The sequence below is a fragment of the Crinia signifera genome, chromosome 4 (genome assembly GCF_055691185.1).
Source record: "Crinia signifera chromosome 4, ASM5569118v1, whole genome shotgun sequence".
In the NCBI taxonomy this organism is placed as follows: Eukaryota; Metazoa; Chordata; class Amphibia; order Anura; family Myobatrachidae; genus Crinia; species Crinia signifera.
The window spans coordinates 301157335-301182174 of NC_139220.1; the positions used below are offsets into that span (position 1 = coordinate 301157335).

A 24840-nucleotide genomic window follows, 5' to 3' on the forward strand; every position below is an offset into this window, starting at 1 on the left:
AGTGCAGGTTTTGTAGATATCCAGGCTTGAGCACAGGTGACTTAATTAGTATCTGAAGGATTCTGATTAAACCATCTGTGCGGATGCCTGGATATCACTAAAACCTGCACTGTTGGTGTGCCTTGAGGACTGTGGTTGGGAATGCCTGGTGTACACTCATTATTGACAGTGTTTTATCATTGGAGTCGACAGGCGGCTGCTATAGGTCCAGACGCAGATATAAAGACCCTTGTGCACATGCAACAACCAATCCAATAATCACCAGTCCTGCGTCTGTTCACATCTCACCCGTTTGGTAACCTTTACTGCCACTGCAGGTAACTCCTCCCACTACACTGTAGCTCCTCCCTATAACCTGGTATTTAATTTACACTGCAGTCTATGGCAACACAGATGCATGTTAGTCACCGAGAAGTGCTCTGGTCATGAACAGGAGTCACCAGTACAATCTGTACTCGATTTGAGAGCACCACCCGGACCACTTATAACCCAACACAAATCTGAAAAATCACATTTATTTAACACCAAAACTTTCCATGTTTTGCAGACACCGGCATGAGGCCACGTTAACATCCTATCCAGGTTAATGACCATTTACTAAACTGCATTTACACCAAACCAACATTGCTGACGGTGTTCTCAAACCTGCGTTAGTGAGACTTGTGAATCATAAATCACTTACACCAACTTAATGACGGACACCTGTCACACTGATGCCAAGGTGCAGTCCCATGCTGGTGGTTCTCCATCTGATGTGAAAACTACAAGCCTCATCATACTCTCCCCACTGCTCAGCTGTTAAAGCATGATGGGACTTGTAGTTTTGCAGCAGCTGGAGATCCGTGGGTTGGCCAGGCCTGCACTAGATGATATTTAGGACCATTTCCAGTAGAGTACTTCCCTACAGATCAGCCAGCGGCTCCAGCTGCCTCTCCTGGAAGAACCGGTGGCTCTGGGGCTTTGTGGAGTCTTTAGATGCAGAAAAGAAGGAGAGGAGAGAGTGGGATGAGGATTTCCCAGCAGCTTCTTCGTCATCATCACCCCTGCACGGAAGAAACTTGGTCAGATACAAGCTGCATAATACAATCTGCCTGAGCTTTATCCTTTTAACAGCAGTTCCAAGACCTGCTGCTCCTCTGATAGGCAATTAGACGTGTGTGTGTGTGTGGTGAAAATGGGGGGGGAGGGGAGGGAAGGGAGACGTACGCCGAAATCCTCCTTAATGCAACACAAGGTCTGTCTGACCTCCCCCCATCACCCTGTATAATCTGACAATGCTAATCAGTGCAAATGTTACTAACAACCAAGGCCACAGCCAGCTGAGACGGAAATCCGTGCCCCACTGCTGCTGTAACCGGGAAAGATGCTTACTGTACTAATGCTCTGGCATCCTGCTGCCCCCTGCTGGATCTGCATAGATAGGACACGCATACACACAGTTGCATTCATTAATATCCTCTGCTGGTGAACCTTATCACTGCTTTAGTTCTGTACATACAGAAGATTTAGGTGAAAGGATACAATTTGCAAAGACTATAGTAGCTAATTACACAGATACACAAGCAAGGCTTTCTTCAAATAAGCACTGGGTAGAAGATAATAGACAAAAGATTTCATAGGGGTGACCGTTTAACAGGCGTACATGAGACTTCCTGTCTTGTGACAGACATAACCCTCAGCCAATCCAGGCATAAGTGACTGATAAAGGGGCAATTGCAGCCAGATATGAACAAAAGTTTACATGTAATGTGCAAACTAGAGTGTGGGGACTTTTCTTTCTAGACTAAAGCCCTTCGGAATGCAAAGGGGGATTCCCTATGACAAAAGCATACAGGTAACGTAAACATCCAATAACTTCTATGTAAGTTACTGCTGTTATCAGGCGCTCGTTCACGCGTATGTACTGGGGAAATCGGTGCAACTGTGCACTGTATATGCAGTGTTACACGTTATTATACAGATTGTGCAGCACATTGCTGTATAGTATTCTAATGTACGAATGAGTTCTAGAACTGCCCGAGCATGATGCAATGTATATGGCTATATATTTCTGGTTAAACCGATTGTTGGGCCCCAAAACAGGCAAATCACAAATAATATAGGGTCCGGGATAAGTTCCCAGATATATGCGTTTTTATGGTCACGAACAAACTGCACTCATCAGAGATGTTGTTTCTCCTGCCTAAGGGCAGGTGATAAAATCCCTGATAATGTAACGCCAGTCAGACTTTTCTCCAGTTACATCTCTGGCAGCGCATGCTCATCTCTGTTCCATCACTGATATAACACCGTCTGATCCGCAGCCTCAAGCTTTCACATGGAGTGAACCTGGCATCAGTAGTGCACCTTGCCCACTACACCAGGGACAGTTATCAGTGGTGCTCAATGTCCACTTCACCCCTTCTTTATTTACACTATTCTATAAGGCTCTCAGCCTGCCCTCTCCAGGATCATTAACCAGCGGCAAGCCAATTAAAACGAACACTCCCAGTGCGCCGCGTGTGGCAAATGATTGACTACTCTGTTCAGTACTGCACAACACGCGCACACACACACAAACGTACCAAGCAGCAGATCGTCTACACTTACCACAGCACAGGGGCAGCTTTGCTGTCCAATATCGTCTGCGCGGTGCTCCAGCTGAAGCGGACAAATTGTGGGTATCCAAAAACGGGGTCCAGGTGGCGAACAAGCCACTCTTTGGTCTTTGGGTCTGATGGACATGGGGAGAAAAATAATAAAAATAAACACACACTTAACAGAGATAGTTACTGCGCAGAAGTACAAGGGACAGACCAACACAATGGAGAGTTCACCGATTCCCCTTCGGTATGGAGCCCAGGTACACAGCATCTGTTCATGTCTGCAGAGGTTCATGCAGAAGGTAGGGCAACCTTATACCACACAGCGGGACAGACGTATTACGCCTGGTAAAATGGCGATAACGCAGCAGCCAATCAACTCCTAGCTGTCATTTTTCAAGCACAGCCGATTGGCTGGGGCATTATCGCCTTCCACTTCATCACCCACATGGCAGGTCGGGAACAATTACAACTTGTACACACCCTGGGCTGTTACAGCGGTCACCGGCATGGTCAGACCACCACTGGCATCTTCAGCAAATACAGCCCCATGCTGCTAAATGCCATGACAGTGCCGTATATCACAGGGTGCCCACAAGCTCTAGGTGCCATGAGCAAATTAAGGAGGCGGGGGCACAGGGTGGCTTCGGTCTCTAACACAACGTAGGTTATTGTAACAGACATCTCAGGGCTGGCGTCAGCAAGCCAACTGCTAGGAAGGGTACATTTACTCATCAGCACATTCTTCTACTAGATAACCACAACACACAACTGTTACAGAGCTGGCGGATTACACTTTTTTTTTTTTTTTTTTAAGTTTTTAAACTTGGTGTCAATAGAACATTCTAACAATGACGTGCTGCAAGTTCAATCGGCCGATTCCACAGCTTTAGCGGTTTAGTTACATTCAGCGTGTAACAATACATTGCGTCATCATACAGCGGATTGCATAGTGCGTAGAACGCATGCTACGTATCATAACGTCGCATCACACCATCGGATGAGGAGTACCCAGCTTAAGGTCCTAGCTTTTTGCCTTTAAACCAGGCTTGGCCAAACTATGGCCCTCCAGCTGTTGTGAAACTACAAGTCCCATCATGCCTTGCCACAGTGTTGCTATTAGGGAAGGCTAAAACTATGGCAAGGCATGCTGGGATGTGTAGTTTCACAACAGTTGGAGGGTCACAGTTTCGCCATGTCTGCATTAAACTAGCACGTTGGAATTGCTCCGCCTCCTGTAAATCATGGCCTATGGCATTTTTCCCTAAGAAACATGTATAGCTTTCTGGTTCTTGTAGTTCTACAGTGGCTCCAGCATTAGCACTATAACAGACCAGTAAATGTGAAGGTGGGGCAGTATGTTCCAAGACACTTACAGGGTTACCGACTAATATAGAGATGAATTTCTATGTCACAATGTACACATACACACACCCCGCTATGTAGTTTATTACACACCAGAATACTAGCAAATAAAGGCTAATTAGCGAGACTAGTATAGCAGGGTGACAATGTCTAGAGCAGGGGTGGCCTAACCGGTCCCCGAGATCTACCAACAGTCCACATTTTCCAAATCACCGAGCTGGTGCACAGCTGTAGTCATTACTGTCACATTTTCAAACCTGCTGCATCATTCCTAGTATATATCCACAGGTTGCCTGAAAAACATGAACTGTTGGTAGATCTTGAGGACAGGTTTGGCCACCCCTGGTCTAGAGAATCCCAAAAGATTGACATGAGTTTTTTTTGGTGTCATGGTCAACATCTGAGCACACGGACCTCCAGGTTAGTGTATCACATCTGCTCACCATGCTACAGGGCCGGGTGGCCCTTTATAATACACATGGAAGGTAAAGAATGACAAAGTAAAAAAATCATGTCAACCCTTTACATGTGTCGACCTATCACGCAAGACATCGGCCATCCGGATACCGTGCACAGGGGTGATGTGCACACAGAAAACTACACAGAATGTAGTCATGAAAAGGAACAAGACCATTGAAACACTGTGGGCGGAATTCAGGAGGCGGATGCGCTGCCAACATCGGACGAAGTGGATTCCTGCTTTGCTACTCGCATGTGTAAGTGGCACCGCATGTGTCCGAGCAGACCTAGAGGCCTAATATCAGGAGCACGCGGGGTGACATGTACTGAGAACATACTGGGCATTGGCAGCGAGGGGTCTGCGCTAATCTGCGATGTCCTGTCCTCTGGCCACATTGAGGGAGCGCGACAGTGGCTGCATACACAGATGATGGACTGCTCACAGTCACACGGGGACAGAGAAACGGTCTCTGCTAAAGGGCAGGTGCATGTTACAATGGTGCAACTGATGGTGGAGTATAATGCGGTGTACACACGGTGAGATTTGACATTAGATTGTGACTATATAGTCAGATCATATGCAGATCGCACAGGTTTTTTACCTTGCGATCCCGATGCGCGCTCCCGTGACAGCACAAAATCGGAACCCAGATAGACAGGGCAGCAATGACTATATAGTGCAAATCTAATGTAGATCGTGTGAATTGTATGTAAATAGTACAGAGATAGCAAAGATTGCATAGCACTCGAATAGCAAGGGAATCTCACAGCGTGTACAAAGCATAAGAATGATTTATTTGGTATTGCTGCTTCTGCCTTGCCCTGTGTATCATCTACCTGTAAGCCTCATGCGACACAGATCATTAATCCATCACACATCCCACATCCCACACAGTTATGAAGCTTTGTACATCCAGTGGACTGACCGTTTGGGTAACCGGAGCCGTAATCTGCATCAACGTCCGTCAGATCCTCTAGGAACTTCCATCCCTTTACCACTCGGTCTCTGGCAACCTGAAACAATAAGTAGCATTCATGTGGCAGTGTATACAGAACCGCTCATGAGCCCGCCAGCACAGAGCCAGGTACACTACTGTCCCCCCTATAGCCAGCATACATTACTTGTGGCAGTGTATACAGAACCGCTCATGAGCCCGCCAGCACAGAGCCAGGTACACTACTGTCCCCCCTATAGCCAGCATACATTACTTGTGGCAGTGTATACAGAACCGCTCATGAGCCCGCCAGCACAGAGCCAGGTACACTACTGTCCCCCCTATAGCCAGCATACATGTAGCAGTGTATACAGAACCGCTCATGAGCCTGCCAGCACAGAGCCAGGTACACTACTGTCCCCCCTATAGCCAGCATTCATGTGGCAGTGTATACAGAACCGCTCATGAGCCCGCCAGCACAGAGCCAGGTACACTACTGTCCCCCCTATAGCCAGCATACATTACATGTGGCAGTGTGTGCAGTTTAACTTAAGTACCGGCAGCTGATGTGTCCTCTAGCACAGAGCCCGCCGCACTAATGTACCACATATAGGTAGCAGTCATGAAGACTCAGGCCCACTGGAGTTATCAGCAGTCATTTACAATACCAGTGAGTACTGTACTGCTGTTTTAAGGTAAGTCGAAAACAACTCATGTGATACCAGCCTTATACTGTAACTCTTAAACGGAAAGGAAATGGATACATTTAACTATTCCAAAGGTAAAGCGCAATGGAATATGCTGCGCTATATATGAAACTGTAAATAAATAAACTACACCAACAATGGCTGGTTTCATTCATTGCAACAAATGTTCATATATTTCTTTCCTGTGTGCCATAGACGTCCTACTCTTAAAAGCACCAATACTGACCGCGCAGGTCTCACCTTTGCACAGATGCTGGCAGCACTGACCACAGGGAACAGAGAATCAGCTTTGGGTCTCACTGTGACGTCTATCTCGGGGAACAGTTTCTTCAGCTTGTCCTGATACTTTTCTGCAGGACCCACCGTATCCACAAACACCTGCAGAGCGACAATGGACAACACTGAACGTGTCAGACTACCAGGAACATCACGCGGACAATTATTTGAGCCACCAAGCAGAACATGACCTATTTCAGAGTTGATCGCAAAGCAAATTTTTGGACAAAACCATACTGCGCTGCAGGTGGGGCAGATGTAACAGGTGCAGGCAGCGTTAGTTGTGGGTGGGATGTGTTCAAACTGAATTCTGATTTACTGCAAAGGTGCCCATACACGGCACAATTTAACTGGTACTTTTTTTTGTAAACATTGGATTCTGTAAACATAAAAAAGCGCCATGTCATACACACTTCACGTAACATGGAAAACCGACAGAAAAAAGAATAGGAAATAATTTCACATGTACCAAGTGTGATGGTAGGGAATTGAAAACATTGTACAATTTTCATGTTATAAGGGCAGGAGTACAGGTGGGCAGAAGATGGGACATTGGGGGTTTATACAGCGGTTGTAGGAATTGATTCGCTCTCAATGAGACTAAATTGGCAGGGACCGCAGAGGGATGACTTAGGAAAATGTTGTGAGCCCCCTCCATCAGCAACATAATCGTGCCAAGAAGACCAGCGTACTAGGTGGAAGTGGAGTATGAATGTGGAAGGTATTCCATTTGTGTTAACTGGTACTTTTTGTACTAGATTGCATTGCATCGTGTTCAAAATGCATTTGATAAGATCTAATACAGAACGCACCATGCCTATCGCACCTTGTAGGAGCACCTTAAGAATAAAGCAGCCAATATGTACACTGCACAGAAACAATCTAACACCCAAATCTCGGCACGTTGCATTTGCCTCACTTAAGGCCCCCATACATTAGACCTCCCTCCCATCAGAGTGCTCAATTTAAAGGAATATTTTGAAATATAGCGCACCAAAAAGGCATGCAGCAGTCGGGTAAACAGTGTTTTTTGTCAGAACACCAGAAATAAACAAAGGTCAAACAATGTTTTTTTGTTGTGTACCCTTATTGTGAGTCCAAAAATTGGGGGACAAAGTGTATCTTTGTATCATTACAGATTGAACCCCCTTGACAACTGGAAATTCAACCTGCTTGGACCAAGTTATGTATCACTATTAATCTATCACTTAGTGGTGTATTATTCTGTGGGGACATACTAAGGTAGCGCTGTGTGGTAAGTGCTCTCTCAGCCAATCAGAAGCCAGATAGTAATATTTGACACGTTATTTTAAAATTGTAATAGCCACCGCTGCACAGCACACTGATGATCACTGCCGCAGGTGCACTGCTTTCTCACCGGCACACACACCCCCCCCCCCCCCCGGCCACTCATTTGAGAGCCGCTGCAGGAGGTCAGACGTCATAGTACATGCTGTAAGTCCGACCTCCTGATCCGGTCCAATGCGCACGGAACTGCACATTGGATCGGATCAAATGTCACACATGCGATTTTGGGCCGATTTCACGCAATTTAGTGGCCCAAGATCGCATAGTGTATGGGGGCCTTACAATGCACATGGTTTTATCTATTAAAGAAAAAATGTGCTTTATGATCAGGTCTGATTCAAGCCCATACAAAGCAACGGCAAAATTGACTCTCAAATCAGGAAATATAAATTGACCATGATGCCGTTCATGTCTAGATGTATCGAATGTGTTTTGTTTAGTAAAGAAACTCTTTTTTCCCCTCTAGGTTTGGGGCTGGGGGGGGGGGGTGAGGCAGGATGTCTAGTCTGTGAGGCGGGTACATTTTAATTTTAAATAGTATCGTTATAGTAATACTGTACAATATAATACATGTTGCATTATGCGTTCTTGAGATATGCAACCAGTATGCCAACAGTTCAAATGCCATCATAATGTCAAAAAGGATACAATGTCCTATACATTTTCATTACATTTTATCCACAACCCTCACATTTGAACCTTCTTTGCTTATTGTTAGGTACGATGGTCACAAAGGCCAGGTGCCGGATAGCCTCCCGACAGTTACAATTCTGGCTGTCATTACACCAACGTCGGGATCAGGACTGACAGGGGCTAGTCTCCCTTGTGGAGTTCCGCCACGATCCCCACAGAGAACAGAATAGGTGGCGAGCACAGCGAGCCTGCAAGGGGCTTAGTTGTGCTCCACCCTGTCCGAGCACCCTAAGTTGGGATTCTGCCATCGTACTAATGACTAAGAATCCTGACTGTCGGCACGCTAAACTCCACCCCAAAGGCCACCCTGTGGGTTCTGGACCCCTTCATTTTGCCAGATAATTTGGAAGGAACCACTGACGACTATCTTGGTCTGTGGGAGCGTGTGGAGGTGGGAGCCCAGCACAAGTTCTCCAGGCATGCAGCAAGACCTCAGAAAGTCTATTTAAGGCATTGAGTACTCCCCCTCCTGTTTGATTGGTGAGCACCTCCTGGAAGCTGGGACCATTTGCCCCACCTTTCTCTATTCTCCTAGGTGACCCAGTCACTGAATGGAATGTTGAGCAGACTCTGTTCTATTAATATCTATATTCACCTCTGTGACTTGTACGCCAGTGTCCAGAGCATGCTGGATAAGTCCTATGGCAGTGTCGTGGGATAAGGCATTGAGATTGTACTTTGCCCTGGAATAGAGAACAGATTGATCACCCCCAGCTGGTACAAAAAAAAAAAAAACACACAAGACAATGAATCTACAAAAGGCATTGCAGTGTCACCTCTGCTGCATGCTGGTAGATATTATATTGGGTGACAATATGTGCAGGGCCCAGCCAATAAATTCTGATTTCCCATTCAGTAGCTCAAACAGTCGCTCCCTCTCTGCCTCAGCCAGGGTCTTGGAGTCTGCAGAAAATAAATAAGAATGTTAGAGAGGATATTCCTAGTGGCTGACGGGAAGCTAACTGGAAACACATTTATCATCGCTCCCTCTGATACCATCACCAGAAATAGTCTCATTATATAATTGATATTATTGTTCTGCAATAGTTTTTTTTTTTTTTGAAAAAAATAAAGGTCCTTCTATGTGAGAAAACAAGTACTGTAGTTCATGAACAGATATTATACAAATTAGTGGTGTCCACTTAATGTTAATGGGAAAAGAAAAACTGAAGCTCCGTATATCAGCCACGCTTGCATACGTTCTGGAAATCGCACTAGGAGTCAGCTGCAATCTTATGGGCGATGCCACCATTGTGCACATGTATCCTGTTCAATAACTCACCTGCAACTTTCAGATCTTCCAAGTCTTTCTTCCGGGACACAGGACAATAACAAATCCCGTAGACCATGGGGCCTGCATACAAATAATATGTAAATAAGTGAAAATGCAAATCCTTGACATTGATACAAAGGTCAACATATAAAAGGTAAACATGAGTTTTCATTTTTTGTTTGACGTCAACACAGAACCCCAATTAGTGTAGGGTGTACCCCCCAATTGTAGTCCACATGGATGTCAACCTTCTGCCTGTGTCAACCTAGACACTGTAGAGCAGGGATGGGGAACTAAAATTCCCAGCATGCCTTGTTACAGTTTTGCTATGTTGTCATGCTACAACTGTTGCAGGGCATGCTGGGATGTGTAGTTAAACAGCTGGAGGGCCGAAGGTTCCCCATCCCTGATGTAGACCTTTCAACCCCTTCCCACACTTCTCTCTATGGGATGTATTTATCAAGGTGCAGTTTGTCACAGACTGATGGAGCAGCAGCTTAAAGCAGCGCTAGAGAAGGTCTGTAATTCCGAGCACACCTGGGCCTAAAGCTGGGTACACACCAGCAGATATATCTGCAGACAGATCGGACAGGGTGTTCTACATACACCCTGCCCGATCCATCAGGACTGACATCATAAATGGGTGAGCGCATTTGCATGCTCCCGCCAACTGAGCGGTCAATCACCGGTGCTTCATGCAGCGGCTGTACAGGCGGATTGCAGATCGCCCGCACACACCGAGCGATGCAACGATACATCTTTAGGTGGAACACTGGGACCATGGGTATTGGTAGGTCCATAGACGGGGCAACAAGGAGTTAAAAAGATAAGAGCGACACAATGGGAACAACAATATCCAGATTAATGTGAAAACTTGAAACGATTTTTGGAAGGAAGTCCAAACGAGTGCGGAATATCGCTCTATCGGGGTGAAAAAAGAAAAACTAGGAAAGCACCCATGTCTAGGACTCTGCGAGGAGAGGTAATGGCTATTTGAAAAACCGGTACTTGTGAGTTATCCGGGCTGCCGATTTTGTCCCTAAGTTTGGTTAACTTAAGGACACCCGACCGACGCGATGCCCGCGATTTAGCCCCAAATCGGGGGCATTGCGTCGGTCGTGGCCGTTATGAGGGGCCGCGACGCGATGCCCACGATTTCCCATAGACAGTAATGTTAAAAGACGCGATGGACCCGATTTCCCATAGACAGCAATGTTAAAATAAAATGACAATGTGAAATTGGCCAATATGTTTTTAAAAAAAATGTTTCATGGCCCCCCACCACCGTTAACGCCCCCACCCCGCTATTGACGCCAACCCGAAGCGTGGCGAGCCCGCGAGGGGCGGCGGTACGCGTCCTCCGACCTTTTCATGCCCTACTATCCACTAGGGCGTGGAGTGAGAATAGAATAGTGTGGCGAGCGCAGCGAGCCACCGAGCCCGAAGCGTGGCGAGCGCAGCGAGCCCCGCGAGGGGACGCGGACACCTGTGAAGGTGTCCGCATCACGGCGCGGGGCTCGCTGCGCTCGCCACGCTTCGGGCTCGGTGGCTCGCTGCGCTCGCCACACTATTCTATTCTCACTCCACGCCCTAGTGGATAGTAGGGCATGAAAAGGTCGGAGGACGCGTACTGCTGCGCTCGCCACGCTTCGGGTTGGCGTCAATAGCGGGGTGGCGTTAACGGTGGTGGGGGGACATGAAACATTTTTTTTTAAAACATATCCAATGTGAAATGGCCATATTGGCCAATTTCACATTGTCATTTTATTTTAACATTGCTGTCTATGGGAAATCGGGTCCATCGCGTCTTTTAACATTACTGTCTATGGGAAATCGTGTCGGAAATCGGGTCCATCGTGTCTTTTAACATTACTGTCTATGGGAAATCGTGGGCATCGCGTCGCGGCTCCTTATAACGGCCACGACCGACGCGATGCCCACGATTTCGGGCGCGATGAAAAAAAAATCGGCAGCCCCGATAACTCACAAGTACCGAAAAACCACCTTCCATGTCAGCCATTTAAGAGAAACATCAGATAAAAGCTCAAAAAAGGAGCCTTTTGCAGATCCCACGGATTTACCAGGGATAGAAAAGGAGGTGGTAGATGAAGCACCCCTTGTTAAATTTGTACTGCAGAAGACCGAGCAAACCGCCTTTGAAACCGGAGTGCGTAAATCTGCACCTTTAGAGGGGCTAGGTGGACACCTGCATCCAGGCCAGACTATACAAAACTGAGCAGACGAGGAAGAGAAGGTGTCAAACTTTGGTCCAAGCACCAAGGGGGTTATTCTAGTGCATTCTTTCTGACAAAATCCTTCTTAGATGGATAAAACCATGTGCACTGCGGGTGGGGCAGATGTAACTTGTGCAGAGAGAATTAGATTTGGGTGGGGTTTTTCTTCAAAGTAAGATCTATATTGCAGTGTAAAATCATGCAGTCAGTATTTTCCCTGCACAGAAACAAAATAACTCACCCAAATCTAATTCTCTCTGCACATGTTACATCTGCCCCCCTGCAGTGCACATGGTTTTGTCCATCTAAGAAGGATTTTGTCAGAAAGAATGAACTAGAATAAACCCCCAAGAGAAGTAGGTGCACCACACCCTGTGGTAAATATGAATTGTTTTCGAGCAGACCATTAATGACTCAGTCAGAAAAACCCCTAGCTTAGAACCGAACTTTACACAGGCCATCAAAGCTAAGAGAGGAAGGTTTGGGTGAAGGCAAGAGCCCCGAGTCAAGAGATCTGGGCATAGAAGGAGGCGCCATGGAGGTGCGACTGACAGGTTGCGCAGGTCTGCAAACTCGCAGTAGGAGAGCAATCAGATGAAACAGATAAACTCCTGGAAATGGCCAAGCCAGGGCATCAACTAGAAGCGCACCTGGGTCCCTGGGCAGAGCAAGTTTTTTGGTTGCAGTGAGTTGCAAATAGTGGCAGGCTGGTGTCATCTTCAGATCAACCTAATGTTTAAGAAACTCCTGGATGTAAGGACCACTCTGCCGAGTATCAGCTTAGAAAATCTGCCTCCCAGTTTAGAAGGCCTGGTATGTGAACCACAGAGAATGCCAGGAGAAATTTCATTGCCCAACTGAAAATTCGGGAAACTTCCTGCCCTGCTTTCCAACTGTTGGTACCAGCCTGGTGGTTGATATAGGCCACCATGGTGGCATAGTCAGACTGAATCCTCACCGTCTGATGATGAAGCAAGGGCCCAGACTGTCGAAAAGCGAGGTAAACTCAGTTCCAGAAGGTTGTTTGGTAGTTTTGCCGCGTGTGCGCCCTGCTGGCGGCTCTCCAGGAGCCTGGGAAGTGCCGGGGCATCTGGCCATAGAGGTCAGAGACTCGGCTGCAATGTGACAGCTTATGGAAATAGCTAGTGATGCCTTCTAAGTGACAGCACTAGCCCTAAGAAGAAGAAAAAAGTTAATCATGGCAAAAAATGCCCTGCTCCTAAGGGCTGTTTCACACAGTACGGTTCCTGCCGCACGGTGAAATCCCGTACGGTCAGGGAGCCGCGCCGCACTCAGAATTTTATAATGGCAGGGATGGCCACAGCCCGGCAGCCGTCCCTTCCAGTGGGGGGATCCGGCTGCAGCCGTGCGGCCGGGCCGTGGCCGTCCCGTGTGAATGGACACAATAGTGTCCATTCACAACTGCTGAGTGCGGCACGGCTCCCTGGCCGTACGGGATTTCACCGTGCGGCAGGAACCGTACTGTGTGAAACAGCCCTAAAAGTGCACCCATTCCTAAGGGCTGTTTCACACAGTACGGTTCCTGCCGCACGGTGAAATCCCGTACGGTCAGGGAGCCGCGCCGCACTCAGAATTTTATAATGGCAGGGATGGCCACAGCCCGGCAGCCGTCCCTTCCAGTGGGGGGATCCGGCTGCAGCCGTGCGGCCGGGCCGTGGCCGTCCCGTGTGAATGGACACAATAGTGTCCATTCACAACTGCTGAGTGCGGCACGGCTCCCTGGCCGTACGGGATTTCACCGTGCGGCAGGAACCGTACTGTGTGAAACAGCCCTAAGGCAACAAGGAAAACTGGCTGGCCTGGAGCAGGCTGGGTATAGTGGACCCTCTGCACTCAGAAGTTAACTCCTGTCCTGCTTGTCTCAACCTAATCACCTGTCGACCTTCAGTCATGTCAACCTAGTTACTGGAAACCTAGTGAGCGTATACCCTGATTTTTTATTATCCTTAGTGCCAACTGTCTTTGGTGCCAGGATCATTTTCAGCATTACATGACTAACCTTCTTCCGACACATTTGGATTATTTTAAAGCAAAGCTGTAAACACTGTACCATACACGTAAAGTACAAACGAATCAGTAATACACTATATACAGAGGCACATCTTTAAAGAGAAAATTGGAAGGCATAAGCGATATAGGGAGATATATTAAGGGAAACGGTCATTCCTATAATTGGACATATAATCAGAAAAACATATATCCAGTGGTATCTATAAGCCACCTTAAATTCAAATAGACAAAATTGCATTATTTATATAAAGGGCATATATATATATATATATATATATATATATATATATATATATAAAAATATATATATTTATTATTTATATTTTTTTTCCACTTATGTATATTGAAGATGCAGTTAACAAGTGGCCTGACAGTTGTCAAGCACAGCTAGAAGTCCCTGCTGATTGGGTTGGACATGCTGGGACTACTGGTTCCACAGTTTACTGTGCTGTAACCAGCGATGGCCGCTCACCCAGCACGGGCCCCCGGCCGGCCTCATCTATCCCCAGGCAGCATCCCTCCGCCTTGCACTGCTCCGGTACCGGCGAGGCCAGGAGACAGTTCTGAGAGTTGTCCCGCTCGAACAGCGTTAGGTCCATGCTGATGGCAGCACTTCCGGCAACATCCACAAGACGGCAGCTTCGCGCCAAAATGGCATCACATGGCGGCGGGCAGCCAACCAATCGCGATGTTCCGCTTTCAACAAACTTTATTCAGTGGGCGACAGTGAGGACAGAGTTTAAGAGAAATCCCGTCTATTAGCGATTACACATATAACAGTACCATATTGCATCATCATCTCTCCTGCAGTTGTCGCTTTATTAAACTAAAATGGATATTTTTGTATGATTACTTCTACATTTCTTTATAATTCTATCTCCGAATAAAGTTATTTATTCTAACAAATGAATTGTAAAATGTAATTTGTCACTTTTGAAGCGTTGCTTAATTGCACTATGCGGCCCTTTGGTCCCCCTTGTGTTCACGTCTGTTCAAATGGGGGGGACCAATGGTGAAATACTGTGCATGCGCATATTCCAGAGTTGCCATACCTCCCAACTGTCCCACTTATCGCGGGAACGTCTCGATATTTTGGGACATTCCCGCGTCCCTCCCGCCGTTGGCAGTGTCCCGCGGCGGGGGACGGGACAGTTGGGAGTCCCCCCTGTAGTCCGTGAATAGTCTATTCTTGCAGGCAGGGGGGCTGGGGGCTTACCAGCGGCTCTTAGAGCTTGTTGGCATGCCCCGCAGCGGCAAAAAACGGGGGTGTGGCTTCACGGCCACGCCCCTTTTCGATAGGCCACGCCCCCTCTGGTGCGCACCCCGGCCCGTCCAGAAGTTGGGAGGTATGCCATTCCGGGAGGGTCCCAGAAAGAGTTCAACCCTCCCGCATTGCCCTGCGTCTCCAGCACACCGCCCATCGGCGGGGGGGGGGTCAAATGACGCTATTGCATAATTTTAGCCCCGCCCCCACAGTGCAATGCATAAAATTCCAGGATTGCACGATGGGGGTGTGGCTAAAATGACATGCTCGCGCTAGCTGCGCCCTGGCTCCGCCCCAGCACCACCCCTTTTTGCTCCTGGATTTGGACACGCCCCCCTGCCATACTGAGCTAGCTGCCCTCTCCCGGAGAGGACAGCCAGAAAGTTGGCAACCTTGGCATATTCTCATATACACATGTGCAGGGCCTGGGCTTCTGTGTGGGCGCCTTCGCGTGGCGCTCGCATGTGGGGGCGGACAGGGTGGTGGTGGTGCTTGGACATGGGAACGCCCAGTGTTTCATGGGCATTCCCAGGCAAACACTGGGCGTTCCCATGCAAATATGATCTTGACGTGATGGACGGCTGACATTACATAACGTCAGCAACTTGCCCTGTCTTCATCCCAAAGCCTGCAAATATAAACAAGTCTCCACTGATTTGTATTTGTGAGCCCGACCTTTCTCTTTATCTGGCATTTAACTTCATGGGAGCTGTCTGTTTCACGGACACAGTGTAACGAAACGCGTTGCAGACCACACAGCACAAATTCTTTTATTTTTATTTTATGCTTTTTCTTATTATTTTTTATTCACTGAGTTAACATTCAATTTTATTTATATCTGTTCTACTGACGGTTGTTTTCTAAACATTTGCACTGCTCTTTAGAAATGTACTGTGTGCACTGTGGTTTCCAATGTCTGTCGTAGCAATACTAAAACATTTGTTACGGAGATAGATACAACATTGCAGTATGATGTCATAGTAATTCATTTTCCAATGCTCTTCAGTGACATATCGGTCTATTTACTAAGCCTTGGAGAGAGATTGAGCACCAGACAATCAGCTCCATGTTACAGGCTGTGTTTGAAAAATGGCAGTTAGGAGCTGCTTAGTTGGTGTAAGCGTACACACCCCCTTTCATGCAAATGGGGGGATCCGCACAGCGGGGGCGGGAGTTTGGTCAGGCAGCGTTTACCTGTTTGCTCAGCTGCGAACATACACAGCATACACAGCCTTATACCTCCCAACATGACCCTCTCCAGGAGGGACAGAATCCTCTATTCCTGGACTTAATTTAGGATTACAGTCACCTGTGGTGAAGCACCTTTCTTATCCATTAACTTTGTTTAAAACAGGTGATGGCAATTATAAATTAAAAGGAATGTCCAGAAACAGAGCATCGTGTCCCTCCTGGAGAGGGTCATGTTGGGAGGTATGCAGCCTAGCGGATAGATCTGAATTAGGCCCTTCATTTGAGAAAAATTCCTCCTCCTCCTTGGCTGTAGATTCAAGATTTTCCTGTCAGGGGAAGCCATTCAAAGTTAATTAAACACAGAGGTCACCAGATGTAACAGGGTGCCGTCATACAATTGCAGAACGTGTGACTGATTAACTCTAGAAACAATATGCGGCAATTAGGCGAGTGTTGTCTGGCTGCAAGCGTGGCTCTTTGTGGCAATAGCTGTGACATGCGCGTCAGAGCAGTCCGCACTCTCAGTAACGTGCAGCTTAAGAGCCATTTGGACTACATGAAACCAGCACCCAGGTAGGCAGGGGTCTGGAAATACATGCCTAGGGTGGCCAATCCCAGGATCGGGATTGGTGGCGGGATTTGGCCACAAACTGTCCGAGATTTCAATCCCAGGATTTCGGGATTAGTCTGCGCTCAAACTCTGCCCAGCTGTTCCCGACACCAGCATGCAGCCTGCGCAGCGTGACCTCTGACCATCACACTTCATAGGTTGCACCGTCCTATCAACGCTGACCGCTCCCTGCCCCACTGTAACTCCTGGCCTCACCTCTGCCCAGCTCATGCTGCCGCCACCCGCCCGGAGGCACCAGGCACCGCTCCCGGCCGCCTGCCCATGTAAGTAAATCTACAGGACGGCCGGCGTGGGGTGCCTGGTGCTGTCTGCCTGCGTATCTGTGATGCGCCATGCTCCTGCTCCTGCTCTGGCTGGCTTCTTCACCGCCCCAGCCTCCTGCAATCATGAGCCCTTCTGGGCTAATTCAAGTAATGTACACACAGTATATATATTTATAAAAGCAAGAGGTGTGTGTGTGTGTGTAAAGGGGGGGGGGGGGGGTCGGTCCGGGGAGGGATATCCAGGGTGGGGTGTTCACTCCTTGCCTGCGTTTCTTTTGCTTTAGGACAGTCTTGTCACTCTCTTACAATAGTTATTTTATATATATATCTGGCACTGTGGGGGCATATGTGTCTCTGGCACTGTGGGGGCATATCTGGCACCGTGGGGGCATATGTGTATCTGGCACTGTGGGGGCATATGTGTCTCTGGCACTGTGGGGGCATATGTGTATCTGGCACTGTGGGGGAATATCTGGCACTGTGGGGGCATATGTGTCTCTGGCACTGTGGGCGCATATCTGGCACTGTGGGGGCATATGTGTATTTGGCACTGTGGGGGCATTTTTGGCACTGTGCGGGCATATGTGTATTTGGCACTGTGGGGGAATATCTGGCACTGTGGGGGCATATGTGTCTCTGGCACTGTGGGGGCATATGTGTATTTGGCACTGTGGGGGCATATCTGGCACTGTGGGGTGTATATGTGTGGCACTGGGGGCATACCTAGCACTGTGGGGGCATATCTGGCACTGGGGGCATAAAGTTTTGGTATGTAGCCACTCCCCCTTGTGTCATATGACCACGCTCCTGGCCACTCCCCTGTCCACGCTCCTTTTTGGCGCGCGCGCCTTCGGCGCACATGATGTTGGCTCTTTGGCTTGACTGCCGTTATTTTTCAGCTCTTTACCTCTGACCAGTTGGCCACCCCTGCCATAGAATAACAGCACCAACAAAACAGAACAGTGGAAGGGTATGCACTTACACACATTTTATTTGTTTGTTGTCATTTTACTTTCTGCATTAAAAACTATGGATGGACATTGATAGCCGATGGTTAGCAACCCTCAATGTTCCAGATCCGATGGAATTGCTGGATTTCATTTTCAAAGGTCTCCAGCCAGCTAATACAGCTTTCCCGATACCCATTCGATGGTTGGCTGCTTCTGTGAAGCTATGGACAACCGGAGTCCATGGCGCTGAAAGGCAGACTGCACATTTATATAATAAAACTATTGACTAACGGTAATACTACTGAACGGTTGCATTGGCTGGTAGCTTTTACATCGCAGGATTCGCTTTCCAACATTTATCCCTATTGAATGAAATGGCAACATATAAAACCCAGCAAATAAATATGAGTACTTAAAGACACAGGGAATTTCCCAGAGGCTATACCAGGAAACAGGGACAGAAAGGAAACAGTCACCAGTACATTTTAGAGTAACTGTACAATATATAATATTTAATGCATTGCTGCAGCCAAACATCCTGCAGCCAGGGGGCGTGCCTGCATCACATGACCACAGGCACGGACAGAGAGCGCCCGGCCTGACTATACAGCCCGCATCATCCTCGTAACGGCGCGCTGCTGCAGGCGGCAGGTGCGGGCGAGCTCATCTGGCGGCACAGAAAGGGGGGCAACCTCCGGTCCTGCACCGCTCATTGCTGTACGGCGCCCCACAATTTGCGTTTCTCTGTCATCTCCATCCTTAGTGGACAATAAATAATATTACCAGTTTGGCCGCACACTTTCCGTTCATATAGTTAGAGCGGGATGGACGCTCCCCTCCGTTTACTACCCAGTATGGTACGGTCCAAAATTGTATAAGGGTCTGTTCTGCAAGGGGCCCGGTCACTTTCAGTGTGCGTGCCGAGACAGGGACGGAAGGGCGGTGAGTGCTGGGGATATGGGGCTTTGTGTTAGGGCATGGTGCCCTTAAGGTGTCACTATGGAGCATACACTTAAAATGTATGTGTGTATAATATGTATGTTTTATAGAATGTTTCTTGGCACTCTTCATATCTGCAGGATGCTCCTAACTTAAATTGGTGACTTTATTCATTAGTGTCATCTGGTGCCCATACACCATCAGTTGCGATCCCTTGACCTGCTGACACTGTCTTTCCTCCAACCAGCTGCATCGATCGGCGGCCAGTGATGAGTAGTGATTTGTCTGCGAACATTAAGCATATTAAATAGTTCCAATTATGACATCCCCCCCCCTCCGCTCATAGTATTGGACTTTATACACCTCCCCGAATATCGCCTTGCGGAACACAGTATTGGCATCCGATCCCCTTGAGCCGCCTGGAATATTCGGTACATTGCATGCAGTCCTTCTGCATGTGATGTATTGAATGCGATCCCTGTTTCATGCTGCAGGGAGGGGGTTAATTCGTAGATCATACCTGTAGCCCGTATGATCTCCGGATCCAATGCGCACAGGACCGCAGATTGGCTGGCAACACAAGTCTTTTTGGCCATCTTTGCCAGATCCGTCGGCATTTGGTGAAAACCATTTACTGTATTAGCAATGGGATCTAGGTGAGATTAGCTCCCTTAATTGTGAACTGCAACATATGCCCAGAAACCTGTTGTGGTACCAAATATTTTCGGTTACCCCCAAAATTAGTGTCTTCGGGAAATAACCAATGATAGATAGGCCCTGACAGTATTTTCACACTAGTTTTATTCTGCAGGAGGCTGTGTACCTGGAGTTTTCCCCAGGGACAGTCACTAATGTTTTTGCTGTGTTACAGAGGTCATGGCAGCAGGTAACGCTCACATCGGGAAGCCGGCCCCAGATTTCCAGGCCACAGCCGTGGTGAAGGGAGAATTCAAGGAAATCAAACTCTCAGATTACCGGGGTAAGTGATTGCATAGCGGCTAGGGATGCCAATGCCCGGGCATTTTTTCAATCCTGGGATTGGCTTCCCTTATACAAAAACCCGCCCCGACTGCGCGCATATTTACTTACTGGTGCGGGGCGGGTGGGCGATGGAGCTGGGCTGTAGGCAGGAGAATGCAGCCTCGGTGGGTGGGCGTCGGGTGATGGTATGGGGTCCGGAAAGAGCCTGGGTGGGCGGTACGGCGAGAGGTCAGCGCGGTGCGCACAGGATCAGGCGGCTGTTTGTGGCCTGCGTAGCGTGACCTCTGACATCACGCTGCACAGAGCCGCACTGCTCGGGACGGGAGAAGTTGGGCAGAGTCTGAGCACTAGCTCAGACACTGCCAGGCATTAGACTGCGCATGCTCCAGTTCCGGGGTTTTAGGGGCCAAATCCCGCCGATCCCGGGATTGGCCACCCTAATAGCGGCATCGTCCATGTATTACTATCAGAGCTGCTGTGGTTGCTTCCAGATAGTGGGTATCCCAGGTGTTCCGCCTCCCCAGCCAACTATGCAGACCGATCTGCTGACGGAGCAGTTGGTTTGAGATTGAAATTTGCCAAATTGGCTTCGGTGATTGCAGCATCTGAGGCCAGCATGCGGGTCGGTCAGTCATAAGCCCAGCCGGACATTCGTTAGATTGGCATTTGCTTGCTGCTTCCCAGTTTGCCTTCCTACAGTTTTGCTATAAAGCATGGGTCTTCAAACTGTGGCCCTCCAGATGTTGTGGAACTACATGTCCCAGCATGCCCTGACAGTTTTGGCATGCTCTTATAGGAAAAAATGTGGCAATGCATGCTGGAACATGTAGTTTCACAACATCTGGATGGCCACAGTTTGAAGACCCATGCTATAAGGGAATGCTAAAACTGTGGCAAGACATGATGGGATTTGTAGTTTCACAACATCTGGAGAGCCGCAGGTTGACTGGGCCAATGTTAAGCTGTGATGCTCTTGTGCAGGGCTGGGCAACACCGGCCCTCCAGATGTTAATGAACTACACATCCCAGCATGCCTTGCATCAGTTTCAGCATGGCCACATAGCAAAACTAATGCAATGCATCCTGGGATGTGTAGTTCGTTAACATCTGGAGGGCCGGTGTTGCCCAGCCCTGCTCTTGTGTGTGAGCGTTAGGATGCCTGTGATGGTTTGGTCATTGACTTGATAACCTCTTTATCTGACAGGTAAATATGTTGTGCTGTTCTTCTACCCGCTGGACTTCACCTTCGTCTGCCCCACGGAGATCATTGCCTTCAGTGAGCACGCCGATGAGTTCCGTAAGATTGGCTGTGAAATCATCGGAGCATCAGTCGACTCACACTTCTCCCACCTTGCATGGTGAGACCCTAGTTACACAATCCTCTGTGTGGTCACAGCACTTATGGCTCTATGATGTCGTCTGTAGGGGCCGGCTAGTCATCTGCTGAGTCATGATGAGAACCAGAAAAACTAGTGTTTGATGAGATTTCTTCCTTGGCCACTTACGCTGGGAAGATTCACATGTCTTACTCATTACCCACCGCCATACAAGACTATTGGTGTCCCAGCACTGACGTCTCCAGGGAAGTAACGCATCCGATAATGACTACAGCAGGCCGGCCCAACCTGTGGGGGAGGTCTAGCTGCAGTGAACTAAAAGTCCCAGCATGCCCTGCTAGCTTTCATTTTAGGGAATGGTAAAATTGTGGCAAGGCATGCTGGGATGTGGAGTGTCACAACAGCTGGGAGCCACAGATTGGTCTGGTCTGTGGTATGTTTGGCAGAAGGTGCGCACAATACTGGCACTTTGAAGTGAACCATTCCAGTGATCTCTGGTTATTAACGGGTTAATGGCGAGATGTGTGAACTCAGCAGTACACACAGGGTGTAGGGGTGGGTTAATTGCAGGGAGCGTCCTGCCTTATCTCCTGAAGTGTTCTGCTAGTCTCCACCCTGTTACCGCACTGTAGACATCTTGAAGCAAATGTCTTATCTACAGACTCCAGCCGGGATTCAGTTACTACATGGCTGGGACGTTAGTTTCTCAGGCCATGTGGGTGCATGCCCATGGCCCACGTGGTCAGCTTTTCTGGTGCTGGGTATAGCATTGGAGACGGTCTGATCAATCATGTGGCAGCCTTGTTCCTTCAGTCTAGGCTGAAGGTTACCCCAGATGCCGCTGATTTCTAGCTCTCCCAGTACGTGTACGTGTATGTGGATCTGTAGAATGTCAGTTAGGAATGAATGCAGCCCATGTTTTAAAATGACGAATGACTGCACCTGTGCACCAGCTATGTCAGGGATGGGGAACCTTTGGCCCGCCAGCTGTTGTGGAACTACAGATTCACAGCATGCCTTGTTAGTTTGCTATGTGGTAATGCTACAACTGTTGAACTACACATCCCAGCATGCCCTGCAACAGTTGTAGCATGACCACATAGCAAACTAACAGGGCATGCACAGATCATTAGCAAAACATTCTACAGAGCCACAGATGACCTGGAAAACATGGACGGTTGGTAGATCTCTAGGACCAATTTCCCCAGCCCAGCAATAGGCCAACCCACCCAGTGACTGGGCAGATGAGCCTACCTGTACTGTGACGTTCATTATTCTCCTGAAACCCTGCAGTAGGGAGAACCTGGCCGCAGCATAACCAAGGTATGGCCTCTAGCCAGGACAGCCGCCCCCACCAGCCCTTCACTGATGTATAATACATTGGCTTACACCCCAGATAAGACCATGAGCAATACACGTTCTGGGAGAGCTAGAAATCAGCGGCATCTGGGGGTAACCTTCAGCCTAGACCAGTGATGGCTAACCTTGACACTCCAGCTGTTGAACTACACATCCCAGCATGCCCTGCAACAGCTGCAGGGCGGAAGGTTCCCCATTCCTGAGCTAGGTGGTCGGGAAATGTTAGGGTAATAACTGCACCTGTGCACCAGCCAGGTGGTCTGGGAAATGTGACAGATAATGGATCTTGAAGACCAGTTTGGCCAACCAGGACCTATTGTATGGCTTAACATAATGTCGTTGGAATGAGGACCGTAAGTGCCTATTATGCAGAGTATCTCTCAGCCACTGGAAACTATTGTCACAGCAATATATCATCTCCCCCTTCCATCATTTCAGGACCAACCTTCCTCGTAAAGAAGGGGGTTTGGGACCTATGAACATTCCCCTGTTGTCCGACCTGAAGCACACCATTTCCAAGGACTACGGTGTTCTGAAAGAGGACGATGGTGTTGCCTTTAGGTGAGTGGCGTAGAACGACTCCACCATGGCAGCAGGAATGTGGCTGTGGTGATCTGCCGGTGAAACTGACATGTCTCTCTCTCAGGGGTCTATTTATCATTGACAACAAAGGGATCCTCCGTCAGATTACCATCAATGATCTGCCAGTTGGCCGCTCTGTGGATGAGGTGCTACGTCTGGTGCAGGCATTCCAGTTCACTGACAAACATGGAGAGGGTAAGGCTCCGTGCTGGGGTGGTGTGTAAGGCCAATGTTGGGGCTGTGCGTATTACAGAAAATACTATGATCATGGGGGGTAGGACTATTAAAGTTGTGGAAAGATTGATCTAACTGGTACAGTAGGGGGACCTGCAGAGTAAGCGGGCATGGGGGGGGCACATGTAAAATGTTTGAGCTGAATTTCACAATTGCAGTTTGTCTGAATATTAATCAGGCGCAGCATCTTTAGTAAGTAGGAGGAGCTTCTCTGAGTAGGCGGGGTTTGGGTGACAGGCTTGCAGCTGCTTCGTTTTGAAATCCGTAAAGGTTCATACACACTGGGTGTGTATAGATAGTGTTCATTGCTGCGGGGAAAGCTACTCGGTGCATACACACTGAGCGGCATTCCCCCTGCCCAGCGTTTTCCCGGTGATGTTTCCTGGAGCACGCAGCAGCGCTCACCACTCATCGCCGGTCAATACACACGGAGCGGCTTTGAGCTGAAAGTCTCTCAAACCTGCTGTTTTGAGCAATGTTCAGCTCAGTCGCCCAGTGTGTATGGGCCTTAACATTGTAAGGCCCATTTCTCAGCTTGTTGACTGTATTTCTGGGTTAGAATTCACCTGTCGGTCATCTTGTGTTGTGTACTTAAGCACTGATTGGTTTTATTCCCTTGAAGTGTAGTTGAGCCACCTGATGCCTACCTCAAATGATCGCAGGGGTCTCTTACCCACATGAGCTACTCCAGAAGCTGGGGATTGTGATGGATACTTGCATGTTACCTCCCCATGTAGGATAACTGTCTCCTTTATCTCTCTCTCCCTGTAGTGTGCCCTGCAGGCTGGAAGCCGGGAAGCAGCACCATCAAACCCTCAGTGAAGGAGAGTAAAGAGTTCTTCTCTAAACAGAACTGACCCCGCCCCCTGCTCCTCACTCCATGAAGTCTTCCCTGTGACTGGTGGATTCTGCCCCCTACAAATGTGCACTGACTTGTTGTACTGTTCATACTGACACTCCGGTCCTCCCTCCCCTGGTGGTGGCAGGGGGGACAGCACTTAGTTTTTCAAACTTAATAAAGTATTACTAGTTCTGCTCGGACTTCTTGCTCATTGTGACTGTTGGTAAATAATGTGAGTGTTGGCTATACTGAGCCAGTCTAGGCAGTGTTCAATGCTGGAAAGCTTTAGGTTACAGCTTAATATATGACTGATCAGGGTGTTCCAGTGAAAAGCAGAGGTATGTACTTATGCAGTCTTACTGGTGTATGTGGTGACCTCTGATCTGTCAGACTCTGGGTGTAAGT

The 24840-nt window shown here is 48.3% G+C and overlaps 2 protein-coding genes across 2 annotated transcripts; one reads left to right on the forward strand and one right to left on the reverse strand.

Annotated features, from left to right (window-relative positions):
• Positions 1 to 161: 161 nt before the first annotated feature.
• RNASEH2A (ribonuclease H2 subunit A) lies at positions 162 to 14543 on the reverse strand. The gene is made up of 8 exons (XM_083185260.1): positions 14336 to 14543; positions 9608 to 9679; positions 9102 to 9228; positions 8921 to 9008; positions 6289 to 6426; positions 5333 to 5420; positions 2590 to 2713; positions 162 to 1043 (listed from the first exon to the last, which is right to left on the reverse strand). The coding sequence occupies exons 1-8, from the start codon at positions 14460 to 14462 to the stop codon at positions 902 to 904; spliced, it is 906 nt and encodes a 301-aa protein (XP_083041386.1). The 5' UTR covers positions 14463 to 14543; the 3' UTR covers positions 162 to 901.
• Positions 14544 to 18856: 4313 nt separating this feature from the next.
• On the forward strand, positions 18857 to 24635 carry PRDX2 (peroxiredoxin 2). Its single transcript, XM_083185262.1, has 6 exons — positions 18857 to 19104; positions 19973 to 20080; positions 21287 to 21440; positions 23217 to 23339; positions 23425 to 23555; positions 24366 to 24635. Exons 2-6 carry the CDS (start codon positions 19978 to 19980, stop codon positions 24449 to 24451), a joined length of 597 nt encoding a protein of 198 aa, XP_083041388.1. The 5' UTR covers positions 18857 to 19104; positions 19973 to 19977; the 3' UTR covers positions 24452 to 24635.
• Positions 24636 to 24840: the final 205 nt, after the last annotated feature.